A 21,705-nucleotide genomic window follows, 5' to 3' on the forward strand; every position below is an offset into this window, starting at 1 on the left:
TGCCCCTCTGAAGTTTCAGTTCTGATCTGATTCCGATCATCGAAAATTAACTCCTTCTCGTTGAAAACTCTTTATACATAATCTATATTTATTCTCAAATTCATCATTATCTTCGAAAAGATCTCGAGACAGAGCAAAACTGAAACTTCAGAGGAGACAGTCTCAAGGTATAGATTGGATTATTCCAAAAAGTCAAAATTAAAATGATCATAATTTTAAATATCTACAGAGAATTGCTAGACATTGTTCTGATCCTATTTAAAGAAGGATAATAGGGATGTTAAGTTTATCTTTTTGTTGGAGTTGATTTTCAGAAGTTTGAATCATATCATTAGCTGCAAACATGTGAAAAATACGAAATTATTTAAAGATTTTAAAAATTTCAGTCGGCTTAAACAAAAAATGACTCAGTGCCAAACCAGATGTTTGACACTATTTTAAAATAGGGTTGCCAGAATTTTTTCAGCGCGTATCCAGGCCGGACAAATCCGGGTAGTTTTGCATAATAACTTGGCAAAATCCGGGCTTTTGATTTAAAAATTGGCGACTAAATATCCGGATAAATTTTTTTAAAACCCAAAAATCACTTAACAAAAGTCAAGAAAAATGGATTTTTTTTTATCAAAACTCAACGACAGATTTTAAATCATATTTTAGGCTTCCAAAAAACGTGTATTGATTATTTTTGTAAAACTTGAAAAAAAAATTTCGTTTTGGAGGCATAAATATAAAAATTTTACAAAACAATTTATTGTGTTTGTTTGATTTGCCAAGTAAAGTGAATCTATCCCGACAAAAACCGGACAACCGGGCAACAAGGCCTGGTCGGAATGTTTTAAAATTTTCTTGAAATATCCGGACAAACCCGGATAAAACTTTAAACTCCATCTAGTCATTATTAACAGTTTTGGTTATTTTTAATCATTTGTTTCGATGTTTTCTTAGTAAAACATGAAGTGCTTTTATAGGAATTTCCACCCCCAAAAGGTGTATTTCTCAATTTTCCCTGCTTAAAAGGACATAATTGAGTTGTGTTATCGTAAAATAAGGAGAATTTTGAAAGTTCATATTCAATTCCTGATGAAAATAAATTTCAAAAATGTGTTTTGCTTATAGGAATTTCTAACAAACAGAAAGCAAAAAAATGAAATAAATAGTTATTTATGCAATAAGTTGCAAAAATTGGATTTTTTTCATAACTAGTCATGAATATATCCAACGAGGCTTGCCAGTCGAGTTGGATATTTATGTCTAGTGTTGAAAAATCGAATTTTGCAACAAGTTTTTGCACACACAAATTCAATGCAAATTTGGACAATTTCATCAAATATTTATTAATCGATCTAAAGGGGCTACAAGAAGTACTTTTCTAATAACCGCATGTGAACCACCTGACTGAAAATTTTTGATCAAATAGGTCATGAACTTTCCATCTCGACATTGAAAACAGTAAATACCTATCGAAAAGTAGCATTTTTTGAATCATATTTTCAGTGTCGAAATGTTCACTTTTTAGCACTGAATTGTCATAAAAGCATGTTTTGTTCTGTTCGGGTTACCTGGAAAAATCCGAGCATATCATATTGAATTTTCAAACCCTGGCAATATTCGAGCAAACCATTAATCCAAAATTATTTCTGGCAAAACATCACTGGAAACATCAGCACCGTTCTAAACAATTTTTCAATTCCGTACTTAAATGTTTGTTTTTCGTTACGAAGTTTAGCATCGTTCAGCACATGGTCTGCAAGTTTAGCACATGGTCTGCTTTTCCTACCAAAAAAATCAATGTCCTTTAGTAGTACTTTTTTATACAGTTTTCAAAACAATGTAGAAAATTTCTTCTTTCCGGCACTGTTTTGATTTGGAAGTAAAAATAATACTATGTTTCTCCAAGTTGAAATACCTACCAAACACGAGATATTTCATGTTTTGGTTTTAGATCCAGTAGTTATCGACATGTCAAACTTCACGATTGTATTTTTTCGGGGTTGCATGAAAACATTTCTGACTAGATCACTATTGTGTAGATTATTATCTCAAATACCCATGCCATTAGAGATTTGTCTATGGCGCACCTGTTTCCAATTCAGGTAAAAAAGTAAAAATCAATCAAAAATCGTATTAAATCAAGAATTTGCAGCAGCCAGAACCCATTAAAGCAATTCCACACTTTTTATAAATACTTAGCAACAAATTTCAATGAAGGGTTTTAGTAAATAATAATTTTCTCGAGCCCACAAGATATTTCGATCTCTGAGAAAAAAAAAAGTTATAGGTTTTTTCGTTTATTGTTTCCCGTACTTCAATTTTTAAAATGCGTTTTTCAAAGTTTGTGTAACGTTTTTTTCAAGGTTCAATTTTTTTGTACATACACTGCCGGCCAAAATTTTTGACCACCCCTTCAAAGACATGAAAATATTGTTCGGTCAAATCTCAACTTTCTTATGAGATACTGCTTTTCTTTAAACTCTCATTCGAAAGATCGTGAGAAAAACCTTCTTTTTATGTTCATGGCAAACTGTATATGTTAACTTTATATGATTTAAACTTAGCTTAAAATTGAATCAGTTTCCAAAAATTGCACTCAAAGTTCAATCAAACTCGATAATCTCAGGATGGGGTGAACCAAATTTCAAAATTTAAGTTGCACTTGAATTCTTATTTCAAACTTATCAAAACACTAATAAAATAGCTACTTAAATTTTCGTCCAAAAGTTTGGGATGAGTCTTCTAAGTCATGATATTTCATTTCATGTTTATCTAGTAAGCTGATTTGGAGCATGAGTCAAATTTTTACCAAAAAAAAACATTATGTCATAAAAAGACTGAGATATTAGATTGAGTCCATTTGGAGTCATTTTTGCAGAATTTCAAATTAACGTTTACATGAGTAAATTTGAACTTTTAGATTCAATGCCAAAAAACATAACTCTGTTATGCAACTACATAACTTTTTTTGCATAATTAGTTACGGAATTCAACAAAGTTGTTCAGCGGAAAATTTCCTATAAGAATTTAAAATTGGCACAAATACCATAAGCAGGCTCGGTTCCATACTTACTTACTTAATGATCCCGCGCCGATCCTCCGGTGCATAGGGCCGTGGTAAAAGACCTCCACTGTTGACGATCCGGAGCCAGCGTCTTCACCTGGTCCCAGTCAAGATTCTCGTCGACAGTTCGGATTTCAGCGGCTAGGCTTCGCCGCCACGAGTTTCTGGGCCTGCCTCTTCTTCGATGACCTTCTGGATTCCAGTCAAGCGCCTCTCTGCAAATCTCGTTTTCATCTTTTCGCAGCGTGTGCCCAATCCATCTCCACTTACGTTCCCGAATCTCGATTTCTAGCGCCCTTTGATGACACCGGCGATGTAGTTCCTCATTCGAGATCCAGTTGCCAGGCCACCAAGCGCGGATGATGTTCCGCAGGCAGCGGTTTACAAATACTTGCAGTTTTCGCGTCGTCACCGCATATGTGCACCAAGTTTCGCACCCGTACAGCAATACGGATTTGACGTTTGAGTTGAAGATTCGGATTTTTGTTCGTAGAGAGATCTGGCGTGACCGCCAGATGTTTCGGAGACTCGCAAACGCAAATCGGGCCTTTCTGATCCGGGTTTCGATGTCTTTCCTGGTACCACCATCAGGCGTTATCTGGCTACCAAGATACTGGAAGCACTCCACTTTCTCAACTTGTTGCCCAGCTACCATGAAACTGGAGGGATTTCCTGTGTTGATCTCCATCGACTTGGTCTTTCCGACATTGACTTTGAGACCTGCTGCCTTGGAACTTTCGGTGAGGTCGTCGAGTTTGCTCTGCATGTCCGGTTGTGTTTGGGCGAGCAAAACAATATCGTCAGCCAGGTCAAGGTCGTTCAGTTGCTCCATTGTTAAAGGATTCCACGGCAATCCTCGGTTCGGTGCACAGTCGATCGATCCAGTCAGAATCTAATCCATTACGATGAGGAAAAGTAGCGGTAGAAACAAAAATGATGTTGATTTTTCAGTACAAAATATTCTATTTTCCCATATTAACCTAAAAGTTCAAATTTACTCATGTAATCGTAACTTAAAAATCCTGCAACACATCATGGATGAGTTTTGAACCAAAACGGAGGTTTTTAGACCCCAGAGTTTGAGAAATTCAAAAATGACCCCTTATCGACTTAGTCTACTGAGATATGGCCGAACAAAATTTGCCAATCTTTTTCTCGTGTATCCAACATAGAATCTCTCGCCGACAGCTTGAGTTCGACAATTATCTGAGGAAACATATTTCAAATTTTCCATACACAATCGACCGACTCTCCGTTGCCTGATTTTGAAACGAGCCGCTGAAATTGGTTGAGGTCAAGTTGAAATTCAACAAGAAGTTTACGCCAATCCATTTAAAATGGTATCGGGGATGTTTGGATTCAGGAATGGCCATGCAGTAACTTAAATAAAAAAAAACCCTACAGATAGGTGAGTTATGCGACACATTCGAGATCGACCCGTTGTGAGACAGCTTTCGACCGGTTGTCAAATGGCTACCAGTTAATTGCATAATAATTTAGCCAAATTTATAGCACTTGCGCGGTTGTTTTACTGACTAACTAACTAGTGGGGTGAATACTTTACGAGATGGGTTGAGGTGTTACGGACGGCACGTTCATTAACTACTCCGGGAGAGATGAGATGAGCCATTTCTGATTAGCGGTGATTTATGAATGATTTCAGCAAACAATGAATGTATACGTCAGTACCTTCACGTCTCACTAGGAAATCGCACTGGGATCTATGGAAATCTGGACGGTGAAATATGGTGCAGTTTTGCCAATTTGAGTTATTTAACGTTCCGTTCGTTCGTTCGGATTTCGGTGGCACTGATGAACCCGGGGCTGTAGGCACAGGTGCAAATTATGTACGCCAATTAAAGGGCTTACATTGAGTGGGTAGGATTATTGATATGTTAATTAATGAAGTTTTGGAAACGGCTCGAGTGCAAATTCATCACTGTTCATTTAAATTCAAGATTCAAAATTCCGATTCAAAATTCCAGATTCATGATTCAAGATTCGAGATTCATGCATGATTAAAGATTCAAGATTTAAAATTCAAGATTCAAGATTCAGATTTGAGATTCAGATTCAAGATTCAGATTCAAGACTCATATTCAAGACTCATTTTCCAGCTTCACATTCATGATTCAAGATTGAGGATTCATGATTCAAGATTCAAGATTGATTCAAGATACAAGGTTGAAGATTCAAGATTCATGATTCAAGATTAAGGATTCTAGATTCAAGATTCAAGATTCAGCATCCAAGTTCCAGGATCCAAGATTCAAAATTCAAGATTCAAAATTCAAGATTCAAGATCCAAGATCCAAATTCATGATTCAAGATTCAATATTCAAGAAACAATATTGAGGATTCAAGGTTCAAACTTCAAAATTTGAAATTCATGATTAAATATTCAGATTCCATATTCAAAATAAGATTCAGATTCAAGATTCAGATTCAAGATTCAGATTCCATATTCAGATTAAGATTCAGATTCAAGATACAGATCAAAGATCCAGATTCAAGATTCAGATTCAAGATTCAAATAAAAGTTACAGATTCAAGATTCAGATTCAAGATTCATATTCAAGATTCAGGTTCAAAATTCAGATTCAAGATTCAGATTCAAGATTCAAGTTTCTAGTTTCAAGATTCAAGAATCAGATTCAATATTCAAGATTCAAGATTCAAGATTCAAGATTCAAGATTCAAGATTCAAGATTCAAGATTCAAGATTCAAGATTCAAGATTCAAGATTCAAGATTCAAGATTCAAAATTCAAGATTCAAGATTCAAGATTCAAGATACAAGATTCAAATTCAAGATTCAGATTCAAGATTCAAATTCAAGATTCAGATTCAAGATTCAGATTCAAGATTCAGATTCAAGATTCAGATTCAAGATTCAGATTCAAGATTCAGATTCAAGATTCAGATTCAAGATTCAGATTCAAGATTCAGATTCAAGATTCAGATTCAAGATTCAGATTCAAGATTCAGATTCAAGATTCAGATTCAAGATTCAGATTCAAGATTCAGATTCAAGATTCAGATTCAAGATTCAGATTCAAGATTCAGATTCAAGATTCAGATTCAAGATTCAGATTCAAGATTCAGATTCAAGATTCAGATTCAAGATTCAGATTCAAGATTCAGATTCAAGATTCAGATTCAAGATTCAGATTCAAGATTCAGATTCAAGATTCAGATTCAAGATTCAGATTCAAGATTCAGATTCAAGATTCAGATTCAAGATTCAGATTCAAGATTCAGATTCAAGATTCAGATTCTAGATTCAGATTCAAAACTCAGATTCAAGTTTCTGGTTCTGTACATATTTTTATTCTGTTTTAAAATTTGATTTGCACTTCGTTTTTTAGAAAGTGTAACTAATCACTTTTCCAGTTTGACTGTAATCTTCAGTCCACTTTCTTCAATGAAAATGCACATGTTCATTCTTAAAAGATTTCTTTTGTTATCGAACTTCTGTGTGTTCCTCAAAAGTGAATGACACAGGTTATGATCTAACGCCTCAGGTTTGGAATTATTCAAATAACCCCTCATAAATGGGCCACGCCCTTGCCCGAATTCAAGTTTTCGAGATCTTAGGTAAACAAAATAAAATCTTTTGTCACGAACTTTGAATTCTCTTAAACATTCTACCCGAGATAATTATTTTACGCACATAATTACGGTCCATATCTAATTCCATAAATAGTGTCCCTAACTTTCTCCTTTTGCTTTACAATTTGACGAAGCCAGAAGTTGAAAACCTCAAAATGCACTTGCCTGCCTTCACCTCAAACTACCTATTCAGCAGTAGAGAGAAAATGATGGCCCCTAAGTCAGTAACAAAAATTTTATATATGGGCTATCAATTGTCCGCACACCGGAAACTACCTGCACAACACCTTAAACGACGTCATAGAGAAAAATCCACTCAAATAATTCCCGAAAAAACAACCTCCCGAAAGCCGTCTATGCCCTTAGGTGAGATGCCGATAGTTTTTTGCCGGGTTGCACTTTAATCAAAACTTTAAATTAGAATTTGCGTCGCACTTTTTACGCTGCAATAGTTCACCCTTCACAAGAGGACGACAGGATGAAAAAAAATAAAGTAAAATAAAAATCAAAACGAGCTGTCGAGCAGGAAAGATCTGGTCCGGACCAAATTCCTCCATATAGGGTTCGCAGGGATTTCGCAGGAAACGAAACGAAACGAAACCAAACCTATAACAATAAAACTGCGTTCTTCGGTCGGTTCCTTGCTGTCTGCCGAATGTGTGGCCTAAGGTTTCTGGTTCCCTTGGCTTTTTCCAGGGAAATTTAGGGAAAGGAATACCTTCGGAACCAAAGCAACGACAAAAAAAAAAAAAAAAATAGGAACGAATCCTGTTCGACAAGGTACCAAGCGGGAACACACGAAAACGAGTTGGCGAAAAAAAAACAGAGAGGGGACCTCAAAAACTAGTCCTTGTTTCGCTTGACACTGCTTATTGGTATCCCTCCCGGTTTTTGCCTGGGCAGATCGGTGTTTGGTTCCTGTATTATTTCAAAGAATACTTTTTTCTGGAATTTTAATGCAATTTTTTTTTTTAACAACGCATTAAATGAGACTGCTCCAAAATTGATAACGATTCGAAAATTACAGAACCGTTTCTTACTAAAATATTCAATTTATTTTAACAGATAATTTTATCAAAATTCCTTTGACAAAATATACAAAAAACGTGAAGGAAATTTTTCTTGTTTATTTTTGGTAAAACATTAAATAAACAATTTTCGTGAAGTCCCGACTTATGCTAATATTTAAAAGTTTTCTTTCGAAGGAATACTTAGCTAGTTTTCAAGGGTCCTAAAACGTGATGTGATTAATGTATACTTTTAGATTTGAAACGAGAAATGCAGTTTATGATCAAAGCTTACCGAAATTCATTTCATAATTTGTTGGAAATTTATTCTAGGTGGAAAAAGACAAAAAATCATAATGAAGATAAGGATGCTTCGATTTAGAAAAAAAATTAAGTGAACCCAGGCTAGGGTGAATTCGGCTAGTTTCAGATAAAATTTTGGTGAAAAAATTATTCACTGATATTTTTTCTTCATGTTGAATGTAGGGATGTAGTAAAATAAATAATGTTTTTATATAGATTCTTAAGAATCGTAAAATTGCGACAATGGCATAGTCAGTAGAATAAGCACAAGGAGCGCAGATTTCAAGGCTGCTGCAACAATTGTTCGTTTATGATCCGGCCACAGACGAAAAGACGGATTGACTCAAAGAGCGCAGATTTCTGAGGCTTCTGCTACGATTGTTTGTTTACGATTCGGCCACAGGTGAATAGACAGATTGGCTAAAAATCATAGATTGGCATGAAGGCTGCTGCTACGAATAATTTGTTTCAGATTCAGCCACCGGCGAAATGACGGATTGGCTCAGAGAGCGCAGATTTTTAAGGCTGTTGCTACGATTGCTTGTTTACGATTTGGCTACCGGTGAAACGACGGATTCGCTGAGAGAGCGCAGATTTTTAAGGCTGCCTCAACGAATAAATTGTTTCTGATTCGGCCAACGGTGAAAAGACGGATTAGATCATCGAGCGCAGATTTTTAAGGCTGCTGCTACGATTTTTTGGCTACCGGTGAAACGACGAATTCGCTAAAAGAGCACAGATTTTTAAGGCTGATGCTACGAATAAATTGTTTCTGATTCGGCCACCGGCGAAAAGACGGATTGGCTCAGGGAGCGCTGATTTTAAAGGCTCATGCTACAATTGTTTGTTCATGATCCGGCCACCTAAAATAAACGGATTGGCAAAGGGGGCGCAGATTTTTGAGGCTGCAGCTACGAGAAAAAATGATTCTGATTCACCACCGGCCACCGGCGAAATGACGGATTGGTTCAGAGAGCGCAGATTTTGCTACAATTGTTTGTTTACGGTTTGGCTACCGGTGAAACGACGGATTCGCTGAGAAAGCGCAGATTATTAAGGCTGCCGCTACGAACAAAAATGTTTCTGATTCGGCCACCGGTGAAAAGACTGATTGGCTCTGAGAGCGCAGATTTTAAAGAATTCTGATACGATTGTTTGTTTATGTTCCGGCCATCGGAAAATAGAAAGATTAGATTAGATTTTAAAGCTGCTGCTACGATTGTTTGTTTATGTTCCAGCTCTGTCAAACAAAGACAGAGCAACAGAAAAAGCACAGATTGCAATGGCGGATGTTAAGAATATTTTCGGATTATTCCGGCTCGGGTAAACAAAGACAGACCGGCAGGAAAAGCACAGATTGGATTGGTTGTTGCCAAGAATGTTTTCGGATTGTTTCGAACCTTGTTATTTATCTTTGATTTCGGCAATCTTGAGCTGTCTTCTGCCAAAGTTTTTTTTGAAGTTGCTCATTCTGTAAAACTTTCATTAAACTAAGACATAAATATTATAATCAGATTCTTACAAGTCATGATAATACATTCTTCAAAAAGATGTTTTAAAGTCAAAACATTCATTCACAATCAACGTTAACGTTTCACACTGAGATTCAAAAAAGAACCTCACTCGATAAAATGTTAACTGAACGAGATTTCGCAACTTTGCTTAAGACATAAATAAAAAAAAAAACAAATTCTTATCATCAACCTGATTGTACTGAGCTTTTAATAGTATGTTCTCTATAAAAATGTTAAAAAAAAGTATAACTGGCCTTTAACATTTATCAAGTATAACTGACAGTTTTTAAAAAGTCGTGGTATGTTCAGCTTTTTCTGAACTATAAAACTTGTTTCATTGTTCAAGAGCTTGTACAAATATTATTCCATGGCATCTCTGCCTTCCAAAAAGTAGTTTTTCTGCTCGTGATTCTCAGTCTGAGAAAGCGTTGACATTCAAGACAAGAACCGTTTGTGATACTCACGATGAGATTACCTAGCATCACACTGAGATTCAAAAAGGGAAAATCTCACTCAAAAAAATCTCAATCTCATGAGATTTCGCAACCTTGAAATACAGCCAGTTGTTCAGAAAGAAATCGCTGACTTCCAGCAATTTGAATTGCTGGAAACCAGCATAAACGTTTGCTGTTTTTTTCCAGCAATTTAAATTGCTGGAAAGTCAGCGAGACAAAAAACAGCTAAATTTTGCTGGTTACAACAACAAAAAAATTTGCTGTGTGCATACTTATTAAATTATTCATTTTTAAATTCTTTTACATTAAATTTTTTTCGTATTATACAATAACTTGTAAAAAAAGGCCTTTAATCTTTAAGATGGTTAGCAATATTTGTACATATACTGAAGGAATAAGTAAATAAAGAGGTCAGCAACTTTCATCGATGGTTCTTAGCTTTGGATTTGCTCAAGAATCTGGTTGATTAAGGTTTTTGATTTGAGGAAGAGAAAGGTTTTTTAAAAAGGCTTGAATGCCTTCTTTGAAAAAAAAAAATTATTCTATCCTCATCAGGGCCGTAGGAAGAACTGACTCATGGGGGGGGGTTTTGATGACATATTATTTTTTATGACTTTTTTTTTTCAAACAATGTATGAACTAAAAAAAGTATTATTTTTAAATATTATTTGATTATTCATGTTTAAGTTCTTTATCAAAAATAGTTTTTTGTGTTAAATAGAAACTTTTGAAAATCCATCCCTAAATCTATCAAATGATGATTAGGATTTGTATAAAGAATCCTTTAGTAACGGAATTGGAAACTTAGGTTGAAATCTCAAAATTTGCTTAAAAACCTGGGGAGCTTAGCTTAAGATCGCAAAAGTTCTCCCTCAAGAATCCGGGCCGAGCAAATCTGGGCAATTTTATTTAAAACTTGGCAAACATCGAGCATTCTATTTCCAAATTTTTAGACCAAAATCCGGGCACTGCCCAGGGAAATTTGATAAAAATCAAGGAACGATTCATCAAAAATATGAAAAAATTGGTATCATTTTTGCATCGAAACCCATTACCAGATGTTGAATTGTATTTCGAACTCCCAAAAAATCGTTTATTCAATTTTTTAATAGCTTGAAAAATTTCATTTTCGGGCGACAAAATTGACGAATTGACAAATTATAATGATGCAATTCGAACTTTTTATTTGATTTCCCAAAATGTGAATGTATCGGGACAAAATCAAAATGGTTTCAACAAAATTTGTGCAACTGGACCGGGGAAATCTGGCCAGCTTAATTTAGCTTATTTGATTTGAACTTACAATAAGTTTTTTTTTAAGAAAGCCCTCAATTTCGAAAAAAATCTAAGAAGAAATCCAATTTTCCACATTTAAACTTAAAGATCCAAATATTGCAGTTCGAATAGGATTTATGCAAACTCCATTCTAGTTGAAAATTTTATTCTAAAATTGGGTTCTTGAAAAAACTGCAATATTCATAATGTGGAACAATAAGCCAAACCATACGGAATTTCCTGCAATTTCTTTAAGAGAAGATATATGTATCATCATCAATTAATTTCTGTAAAAAATCAATTTTGTGAATTTATTTGAATAAGTATTTCATAAGTGAAAACTTGCAAAATGAACTCAAATTCTACTTAATTTTTGTCATTTTCGGTTGAATTGTACCAACGAACTGACTTTAATTGAATTTTAAAATCGAACAACATTCAGAATTGTAAGCCTGCGATCACTTGCAATTTAAATTCTTTACCGAACTAGTCATCTTGAAAATTTTATTTTGATTGTGGAAGTCATCTACGAGCTAAATCTGAATCTGTATTTAGAACCAGAATTCAAAATTTGAATTTTTAATCTGTTTCGAAATTTCAATGCGTTTTCTTAAATGTACGAAAACAAAAAACGGTTTCTCAATTTAGAAATATGGCCCAAGAATTGAAATAAATGTCATGGCCCTCAATCATGAATCCATAATTATAGTTCAGATGTTTTGGGTTTTATTGATTATTCTTCATTCCAATTCTGTATTTCTAATCTGACTTACAAATCTAAAAAAAAATAAAAAAAATCGAATGATGAATCTATATAGACATTTTGAAGCTTTGTTATATTTTAACTTTGCATATGATTTCAAGTTTTTATGCGGAAAAATATTAACTATATAATGCGTATGAGTTTCGAAAATCATGAGTAAATTTTTTTTTAAAATGAGTTTTGTAGAAAAATTTATTTTGTAAAAAACAAATTTAAACGACGATTTCAAACACAGCTTTTCATTTCAATTTTTAATCCAGAAGCAGATACATATTCCGAAATATGAAAACACAAATACAATTTCGATTTTGATTATAAGGAGCCAGAATCTCTGAAATGAGTTAAATCTTATTTAAAATTTAGTATTAAGAAATGAGTTACTATCACTAAGTGAGATAATTTTGAAAAAATGTCGCTGAATTCTGAAGCTGTTATCTGTCTTCGAGGTTTTGACATCAGTTCGGAGTCAAAATTGTTACTATCAAATATCCTTACGCCATTATCAAAATTTAAAGAAAAAAAACAAATTTTGAGTGAAGAGTAGAATACCTCGCTTGCTTTTGATGGACCCTCATGGGGGGGGTTTAACCCCCAAAACCCCCCCCGTTCCTACGGCCATGATCCTCATATAAAATAGCTAAATATTCCTAACTCAACAACAAAATGTTGTGCAAATTCAAACATTTCAATCATCTATACGAGAATAAATTAATTGGGAAAAAAGAAAAAGTGAGAGCTGAACTTTTGCGGTTCAAACTTGATTCTTGCAAACTTGATTCAAGTTTGCAATTTGACTTTTGAAAAAAAAAACTGTAATATTTATAAAGTTTAGCAATACATCGAGAAAATATGGCATTCAAAGGGTCACATTTAATACAAATTTATTTATTTATTTAATGGCTTTGATATAAACCATACAGACATATCTTAAACTAAACATGAGTTATGTTATGAGACTACGAATATTATTTCTAAACACTTCTTTGGATTGATTAAAATTAAAAACGTTAAACACTTCATTAAAAACACGACAACAATTATGCAATATGGCATTCCCTGCAGTTTTTAACGTGATCATTTCATGTTTCTTCATCAGCAATATTTTAAAAATCAATTCCATAAATAAAATGCCGTAAATAATTTTTAAAAATAAAAATCAGGTTATTATGTTTTATATGTAACAATACTCTTTCAATGTGAAATTAAATTATTCTTAATCTTCTTGATTCTCAGCTGAGTCGTGTGTATAAACTGACTGGAATTATCATTTTGAAATTTTGAAATTAAATAAACAATCTATCTAGCAAACAATCAATCATCTTGATATTTTTATCTTGATTGTTTAACTCCTTTTCGAATCTAAATTTGGTGAATTAATTCTCAATCTTAATTTTGAACCAGAATTTAAGATTAAATTTTGGATCTGTTTTCGAATTTTAATATTGTTTCTCAATCTGAATTCCAGTTTAAAATTTTAAAACTTAACCAAAAAGTGAAATTTGTTTCCAAAATCAACTCAATAATGATCAAGCATTTCAAATTGTCTGAATTCATCAAGGCTTGCCGGTTTTGCATTGAAATTTTCGAGACAAGTCCGGTTCGTTCCAAATTCCCGGATATTTGATGAAACTGCTCGAATTTTGCCATGTTTTATAAACATTATATGGTAAATTAAACAGATATCTCAAATTCAGTTCTGATTTATACGTCCGAAAACTCTTTTCTTCTTCAAAGTTTGTTTCATTAAAATAAACAATTTTTTTTCCGGATGTCTTTAACAAATTGAACGCTGCTTATGTGCTTCGACAAATAAATTAAACTTCAAATATTTTTCTTTCCAAATTTTCCTTAATTTATTTTGGATTGGGGCCTGGAATTTTCTCAGATTTGCCCGGATACTATCCCGGTTTTGGAAAGTTGAGTTGAAATCAGGTAGGTAACGGGTTTTGAAAAGTTAAAAAAAATGCCCGGGATCCCCTGCCTGGCAACGTGCGGGAAAAAATTCTAGAAAGTTAAAATTTTAAATTTTATGCTTTTAATCTAACAGTATTTCAATTATTTGTTTTTAATCCGAATTGTGAAACTGAATAAAAATATACATATGGGAATTCTGAACTATAATCCAATATCGCCATTTTAAAACTTTGTTTTGTTGATCTCTGCAAAAGAAATGAGTTGAAAAACTTCGAATCCGATTAAGAAACCAAAATTCAGCATGATTACTTATATTATTTTTTTCATATTTTGAAACTATCATCCCTTTTTTCCATCGGCGAGGGATCAAAGCTGAGTTCGACTTATGAACTACAAATTGAACGCTTTTTGTTGGACTGAAAACACTTAGCGAGTTAACTTCGAACCGGAACAGCAACCAACTATCACGACGCAAAGTTTTGTCGTTCCGGAACAATTACCGGAAGACTATGAAGGATCTTCATAATGGAATGTTCACCGTGTCAGCGTAAAATTCTGTCAGTTATTGTCATCATACATATGGTGAGCAGCTTGGAATGTCCGGAAACTTCCGGATGTTATTTACTTCCTGTGGGAAGTAACATCCGGAAGTTTTCTTTCGTCGGAAGTATCAAAACTTTCCACTGCTCTGTAATTGCAATGCAATGTACCGGAATAGCAACATCCGGGTACAAAAAGCTTTAACCATCCCTTAATTCTCTGAAAATAAACAACCCTCGAATAAAAAGGATAAATTTGAGTGCCTAGCAAAACTTAGTTTTGCGATTGCCCAGTCAAACTCAAAGTTGAGGGCTGCCACTGAAGTGCTGTTTTGAACTAAAACTACTTAATTTTGAGTTTTAAAAAAGGAGCCTGTAAGATATTAACATTTTTATCACAGTGCTGTAACATTAGACTGACACGAATTGGGGTCATTTTTGAATTTCTCAAACCCTGTGGTCTTAAAAGTTTTGTTTTGGTTCAAAACTCATCCATGATTTTTTTTTTGCAGAATTTTGATGAAACGTTTATATGTGTAAATTTGAAATTTTATGTTTGTATGGGAAAACTAAATATTCTTTTCTTAAAAATCAACATCATTTTTGTTTCTTCTGTGGAACTGAGCCCGCTAACAGTTTTTGTGCCAATAAATAAATTCTCTGAAAAAAATTTCCCGCTGAACAACTTTGTCCAGTACCATAACTTTGTATCTTATTATGCAAAAAATTCATTAGCTGTTTAACAGGGGTTTGTCTTTTGGCATTGAAAAACTATAAACACAATTGGCATCACTGCTAGTGCCTAAAAAGGTGTTGTATGACTACTTATCATGCAATCCTTTGCGAGGCAATTTACTTCAATGCCAAAACACATCCTCCCCATTCAATACTAAATAACTTATTTGTCTAATAAGGTACGAAGTTACGGTCTTCGACAAAGTTGTTCAGCGGAAAATTTCCTTTCGGAAATTTATAACTTGGCACAAAAACTGTACGCAGACTCGGTTCCACAGAAAAAAAAAACAAAAAGTTGTTAAGACAGGCAGATACTAGGTATATACGTCAGTAATAGAAAGCAAGTTTTTCCCCATATACTTTCTTAGGGGTAGTTTGGACTCGCAGAAAACTATTTCGATCGATTTCAGGGCCCCTTAACTATTCCGCCTTGCTCCTTCGATGGTAACGAAGCGAATAAGCAAAAGAATAAAAAAAAACGAGCGGAAAACAGGATTACACCTATCTTTATTCGTTTGGTTTGCAAACACTCACAGTTGTTCGTATGAGAGCACACTCGTTTTTTTTCTTCTACAGTTGTTGTTGGTCCTCTTCCTTCTGTGTGCACGAATTTCGCCGGAAAGTCTTGTCCTTCGAGGTCCAGAATACCCCAGAAATGTCGGCACACACAGGCCTCGAAATCTAGTTCCTCCTAGCCCTAGCCTCACGTGAGCATGTGTGTTGCCGGGGATGTTTATGCATACATTATTTCATTCAATTTGCTACCGCTTTCCCTCTACCATTCCTCGACTTGGTTGAAGGAGATGATGACGGTCTACGAAATCCGGTACACACAGGAAACCGGGAGCTCCGGTCTTCAAGGATTCTAAATTTAGTTCAAAACACTCCAGCAGAAGTCCTTTCGTTTCGCACTCTGCCACCTTGCCTCTCACTTCTTCAGTGTGCTGCCTTGGTCCTGGAGGCTAGAAACTCAGGCAGCAAATCTTCCGAGACACGCGAGGAAAAGTGAATCACAATCTTCAGACAAATACGTTCTTTCGTTCTTCTGGGTCGGGCCTTCCCTCCAAGTGCCTCCACATCCGCCCTCCACTTTTGTCCTGTCTAGCCTGTCCATGGGTTCTTGATGTGGAGGTAATATTCCTACAAACCGAGCAACAATAGGACAGATCGTTGAATTTCACGTGGATTTAGTGTACAAACGTTTTGTCGAGAGACGACGAGCGACGACTCTCATTCATTCGGGTGTAAACACCGTATAAAAGTTATTATTGCTATTATTTAGAGTAACTTGAATTTCAAATTGTTACGACTGTTTTGATTCCATTCCAGTTTTGAGGTCAATCGGAAAAGTTCAAGCAACTGTAGTTTTCTGGTTAGCTCCACTAAACCGGAGTCGTCGCCATTCAGTCTATACGTTCCCCCCACACTGATGATTACTATAAACTAGTTACAACCCAAAAGGGAGGAGGGAAAAACTAGATCTAGCTATACCTACATAAATTCATATAAAAAATGATGTTTCATTCCATCGTGGTAGGTACGAAAAAAAACCAAATCGAAAGATTCGCCACATTGCTTCGCTCCTTCGCTCGTCATTTTCCCCGATTCCGGATTCCGAGAAGGATCATCGGGACACCGAGAGAAACGCATTCCAATCGCAATCATCGCAATAAATATATTGGTTTCTATGCCGTGTTCTGCTCGGACTAGGGACTCACTGCTTCTGTTACCAGTGGATATGGATCTATCCCGCTTTAGGTTTTCGGTCAAACGTATCCTTGCTTCAACTAAGTTATAGCATCCTGTCCTATCATCGGGCTCCGGTCCGAAAATCGGTGTTCCACGCTTTGGTTTGACCTTAAATTTGTTTTATAGCACATCCGCCGTGGACAGAAACTTGGCAACGTCGCCAATTATAGCACGCTCTCCAGCAGCACAGAATACGGTGTAAAGGCAAAGTTAGCCACGCCTATCGCCCATTTCCCTCATCGCACGCTCTACGTACGTTGGGTTTGCGTTTCGCGTGAGCATAGCCAAAGCATGCTCTGATCGACCGAGCCAGCCAGCTTGTCTACCAAGTTCCACTGCTCTGCTCGAGGCTGTGTTTGTGTTGGTGGCTTATGCTGCGAAACCAACCACCGAGAAGAATGTGCAATGAAAGAGAGCACGATGACAGGCAGCAAGGCAGCAAGCATATTAATCAAACCGTACGGAGCTATGCTCAGCTCAGTCAGGAAAGGTTGTAGAGTTTTTTTTCTTTTTCTCTCGTTTGTTTGTGAGGGTGACCCTGCTTTGCGCTGATTGGTTCTCGGTGGTTCGACAGGCGCGGCTGCTATTCAGGTTTTTCGGAATGGTGGGGGTAGATTCCAGTTCTTTCGGAATCGGGCCGTCGTCGACTGGTGTCAGGTTTTCCCAACCGCTCACAGCCTAACAGAAGGGTGCTCAGTTCGAAGCTGTATAGAGGCATTTTTGCGGCCGTTCTTCCGTGTCCGTGTTGTTCAAGTCCCAGTTTCTGCGGTAGTTTTTTGGTGCGCGCTAGAAGTGGAATAACAGAACATTCAGTAAAGGCTCTAGCTCTAGCGACGGTTCGAATTCGGATATTTCGGGACCGGTGTCGTTTCGAAAAATCGACACAATATTTCCTTTCGATATACGATTGACGTTCGCAAGGGTCACGGTTCGAATCCCGGCGAGTTGTCCTGATAAAATAAGACCCAAAATTTCGCTGCAGCAGTGAGTGAGTGACGTGTGAATTGCTCATTGCTCTCCTAGGCTCCAGTTCGCTCCAACTTGTGGTGGTCAATGAATTGTTGTTCTGCTCTCGCCCCGTGTGTGTATTGTTGTCGTGTAATGATTATGATTATTTCGGTTTTTGTACTATCGATCAATTGAATTGGCACACGAAGAGGACCCCAGACGATCGTCGTTGAAAGGGGTGATTCCTGGCTGGCTGGCAGAGTGTCGAACGAAATCCGGAGAGAAGTACATAACACAATAGCACAAGTGCGCGCGGTGAGACGAGAGTGAGTGAGACAAAGGAAAAACTACTAACAATAGAACAACCCGGCCACACTAGTAGTGAAAATCTAAAGGGGGTGAAGGTTTCAATTAACAAAAGAAGCAATTGTTTGAATTAAAGTTGCGACTTTAAAGCCAAGTCCCAGTGTCAGTGGCCCCTGGTTTGTGTTCGGGTAAATGTGTGTGTTGTCCATTGAGCATTGATTTTTCACCGATTGTTGCCAACAATCGAAAGGGTGAAAGGAGGGAGTTGCACAATTGAAGAAAAGTAAACAAACCCATGATGATTGTACGTGGACGGAAAAAAGTATGCTAAATGTTTGTGTGATTGTTTGATCAATGTTCGGGTGTGTCGTTTTCCTCGGGATTAACGCTAATCGATAACTAAAAAGGAGACTAACAACAGATTGCTGGTGGTCGGAAACCCCAGTAACACCATAAAACAAGGATTAAGTGATACCGGTAGTTTAATTGAAATTTTTCCAAACTGTTTGCGTACAGGCAAAGCACCGCCGACGAGATGCTGACCATGGAGTCTGACATGAAAGGCGGCATACTGCACGCCACAATGCCGCCACATCACGCGGCATCGCTGCATAGTCATTCGACTTCACCATACGGGGCCTTGGGATCGTTGAGTATGATGAATATCGGCCAATCGCAGCTGGGAAGTCATCAATCTCAGCACCTGGGACACCAGCAGCACCTGTCCCATAGCAATAACGGCAGTTCGTACGGGCAGACCCACTCGAATCCGCATGGTTCTCCGCTGCAACCGGGATCGGGTTTGAGTCCAAGTGGCCCCACGCCAACTTCCCAGCAGCAAACACCCCCATCAACGGGACTAGGCAATCATCACATTACCTCGACGGGTCAAACGCACACGCATATCGGTTCGGGTGGCACCGTAAACCATAACAACAACAATACGACCAAGGCCCAACAGAATGCCGATCGCGTGAAGCGACCGATGAATGCCTTCATGGTTTGGTCACGTGGCCAGCGGAGAAAGATGGCTTCAGACAATCCAAAGATGCACAACTCAGAAATCTCCAAAAGACTGGGAGCTCAGTGGAAGGATCTTTCCGAATCGGAAAAACGCCCGTTCATCGATGAAGCGAAACGACTACGAGCCGTTCACATGAAGGAACATCCCGACTACAAGTACCGTCCACGTCGAAAGACGAAGACGCTCACGAAAACCAAGGAGAAGTATCCGCTAGGAGTTGGTTCCTTGCTGCAGTCCAGTGAAAGTAACTCGATTCGGAACAATAACTCGATCTCGGCGGCTCAACAGGCTGCAGCGGCCGCGGCTGCCAATCGCGAAATGTACCAAATGCCACCAAACGGATACATGCCCAACGGGTACATGATGCATGATCCCTCAGCCGCCGCTTATCAATCTCAGCAACATTACATGAGCAATTATCATCGATACGATATGGGCCAGATGCACAACGCTGCCTCCACTGGTTCCCTGAACTCCTACATGAACGCCACCGGCTACGGAATGTACGGAACCGTATCCGGCGGTCAGACTTCACCTTATGGCCTGCAGCAGCCCGGCTCACCTTACAGTACAATCCAACAGCAACCCGGATCGCCGTATGGCCTCAATCAACCGGGCAGCCAAATCTCCTGCCAAAGCCATAGTCCCAGTGATTCCAGCGTCAAATCTGAACCCGTCTCGCCTAGTCCAACGTCCACCAACAACAACCTGATAATGAAGCGAGAGTACGGCCAACCTGCCGGTCCAGATCTAAGCCACCTCATCAACATGTACCACGTGCCGGACATGCAAAGTTCGGAACACCAGCGAAACCTAATGCAACACTATCAGCACAGTGCATCACCGGATCTACAGTCCCAGCAGCAGCAGGTCCTCCGAACGATGGCCCCAATCTCGCACATGTGAGACTTGGCCAGTTCCATAGGGCTGCAATCAACGTCCTCAACATCACCGGCGGCCCTGGTACCACCACTATCGCCGGTCCTCAACTCTGGATCGGCGTCAACCGGTGCAGTATCATCGCCGCTGTTCCACGGCCCAGTATCAAACGCAGCGCCATTGCCGGGACAATCGTCCTCTTCTTCGTCTTCATCGCCGCTGTCCTCGTATCGACACCACCATCATCACCATCACCACCACCACCTGGCGAACGGAATCGGCGTTGGTGGTGCCGCAGCCTTGGTGTTGGGATCTGGTGGCGGGGGCGGATCCAGCAGTAGCAGTTGTAGCAATCTAAGCCTTGGCCATAACCTCAACACAACTTCCGTTCCGTCCCCGACGGCGCCCGGGGACCACAGCGGCAGTAGCCTAGGACATCAGCTTCATCACCACATCGTCAGCAATTGTGTTAGTACCGATAGAACCAATCACCTGATGGACATATCGCCACTCTAATCTTCACTTTACCACCCATCATTTATGATTTAAATGCTAAACAAAAAAAAAAGAGAAAAGAGAAGTCCTGTTCTATTCCCCCAGAATAAAACCCCAATCCCCCTCCTCCCCATAAACCCATCCCCAAACACGCGATGGCGATTTGTTAAGTTTGAATTATCCTTGTAAATTTTGGTCCCTAAATCCCAGTTCACGATTTCTGACACAATCGAACGAAGAAAAAAACAAAAAGTCCGTTCCGCCGGGTACTCGAGCCGGATCCCGGACACGGCGCGAGAGAATAGAAGAAACCACTGTGTGATATTATTTTCCATTGCATATAAAGAAAAGAAAAAAAAAACAAGAAAAACAAAAACAAAGAAACGAAATATGAATTATTGTAATATGTATATTTTGGATTAATCTTTATTTTCCAAAAAAAAACCCCATCCAGTATCGATTAGCGCGAAAAAGAGATGAAAAGTTGAATTAGTTTTATTCAATACATTATTAGTTTGTAGATTCTTTTTATAATTTTATCAAGAAAAAATCAAAACGTAAAGCAAACAAAAACAAATTATTAAAAAAAAACAAGAAAAACCAACAAACAAACGAAAAGTTCGCCGTTGTTACTGATGATCTTTCTGTGTACTCTGTTAGCGACTGCTAGCGTTTTTTGAGATAAAAAAAGAACTGAAATAAAAAAAAAATGAAATACCCTATAAAAAAAACTTCCTAAACTACTTCACTGATTTGATACATCACTTCCAAGATTAAACGGGTATTAGCTGTGCAGAGTTCTCGGATTTAACTCTCCTCGTTTGGCTGTGCTGCTTTCGATTTCGAATCTACCCTTTTTCGATGATTTCTACTCCGGCGGCGACAGAGAAAAATGTTTATCTAATGAACGGCAAGTAAACAGTTTTGATTTATATACTTATCATCCAATTTCAAATTTTCCAGATTTTTAGGATTACAAATTTTGATGTTTTTCCGATATTTTCTATAACCTACTCTAGGCTTTCTTAAAAGTTCAGCAATCACTAATCAGACTAACATTAGGCGTTAATCATTTACACGATTTTTTTTTATCATTTATCTATTCATATTATTTATTTATCTTCTAAAGTATC

The 21,705-nt window shown here is 37.4% G+C and overlaps 1 protein-coding gene across 1 annotated transcript in view; it reads left to right on the forward strand.

Annotated features, from left to right (window-relative positions):
• The window catches only part of LOC129745397 (transcription factor SOX-3-like), a 68,694-nt gene extending 47,390 nt beyond the window's left edge, over positions 1-21,304 (forward strand). The window contains exon 3 of the mRNA XM_055738454.1: positions 18,691-21,304. Coding sequence (XP_055594429.1) covers positions 18,691-20,104 — 1,414 coding nt within the window. The 3' untranslated portion in view covers positions 20,105-21,304. The remainder of the gene's footprint in view (positions 1-18,690) is intronic.
• Positions 21,305-21,705: the final 401 nt, after the last annotated feature.

The sequence above is a fragment of the Uranotaenia lowii genome, chromosome 2, assembly GCF_029784155.1.
Source record: "Uranotaenia lowii strain MFRU-FL chromosome 2, ASM2978415v1, whole genome shotgun sequence".
In the NCBI taxonomy this organism is placed as follows: domain Eukaryota; kingdom Metazoa; phylum Arthropoda; class Insecta; order Diptera; family Culicidae; genus Uranotaenia; species Uranotaenia lowii.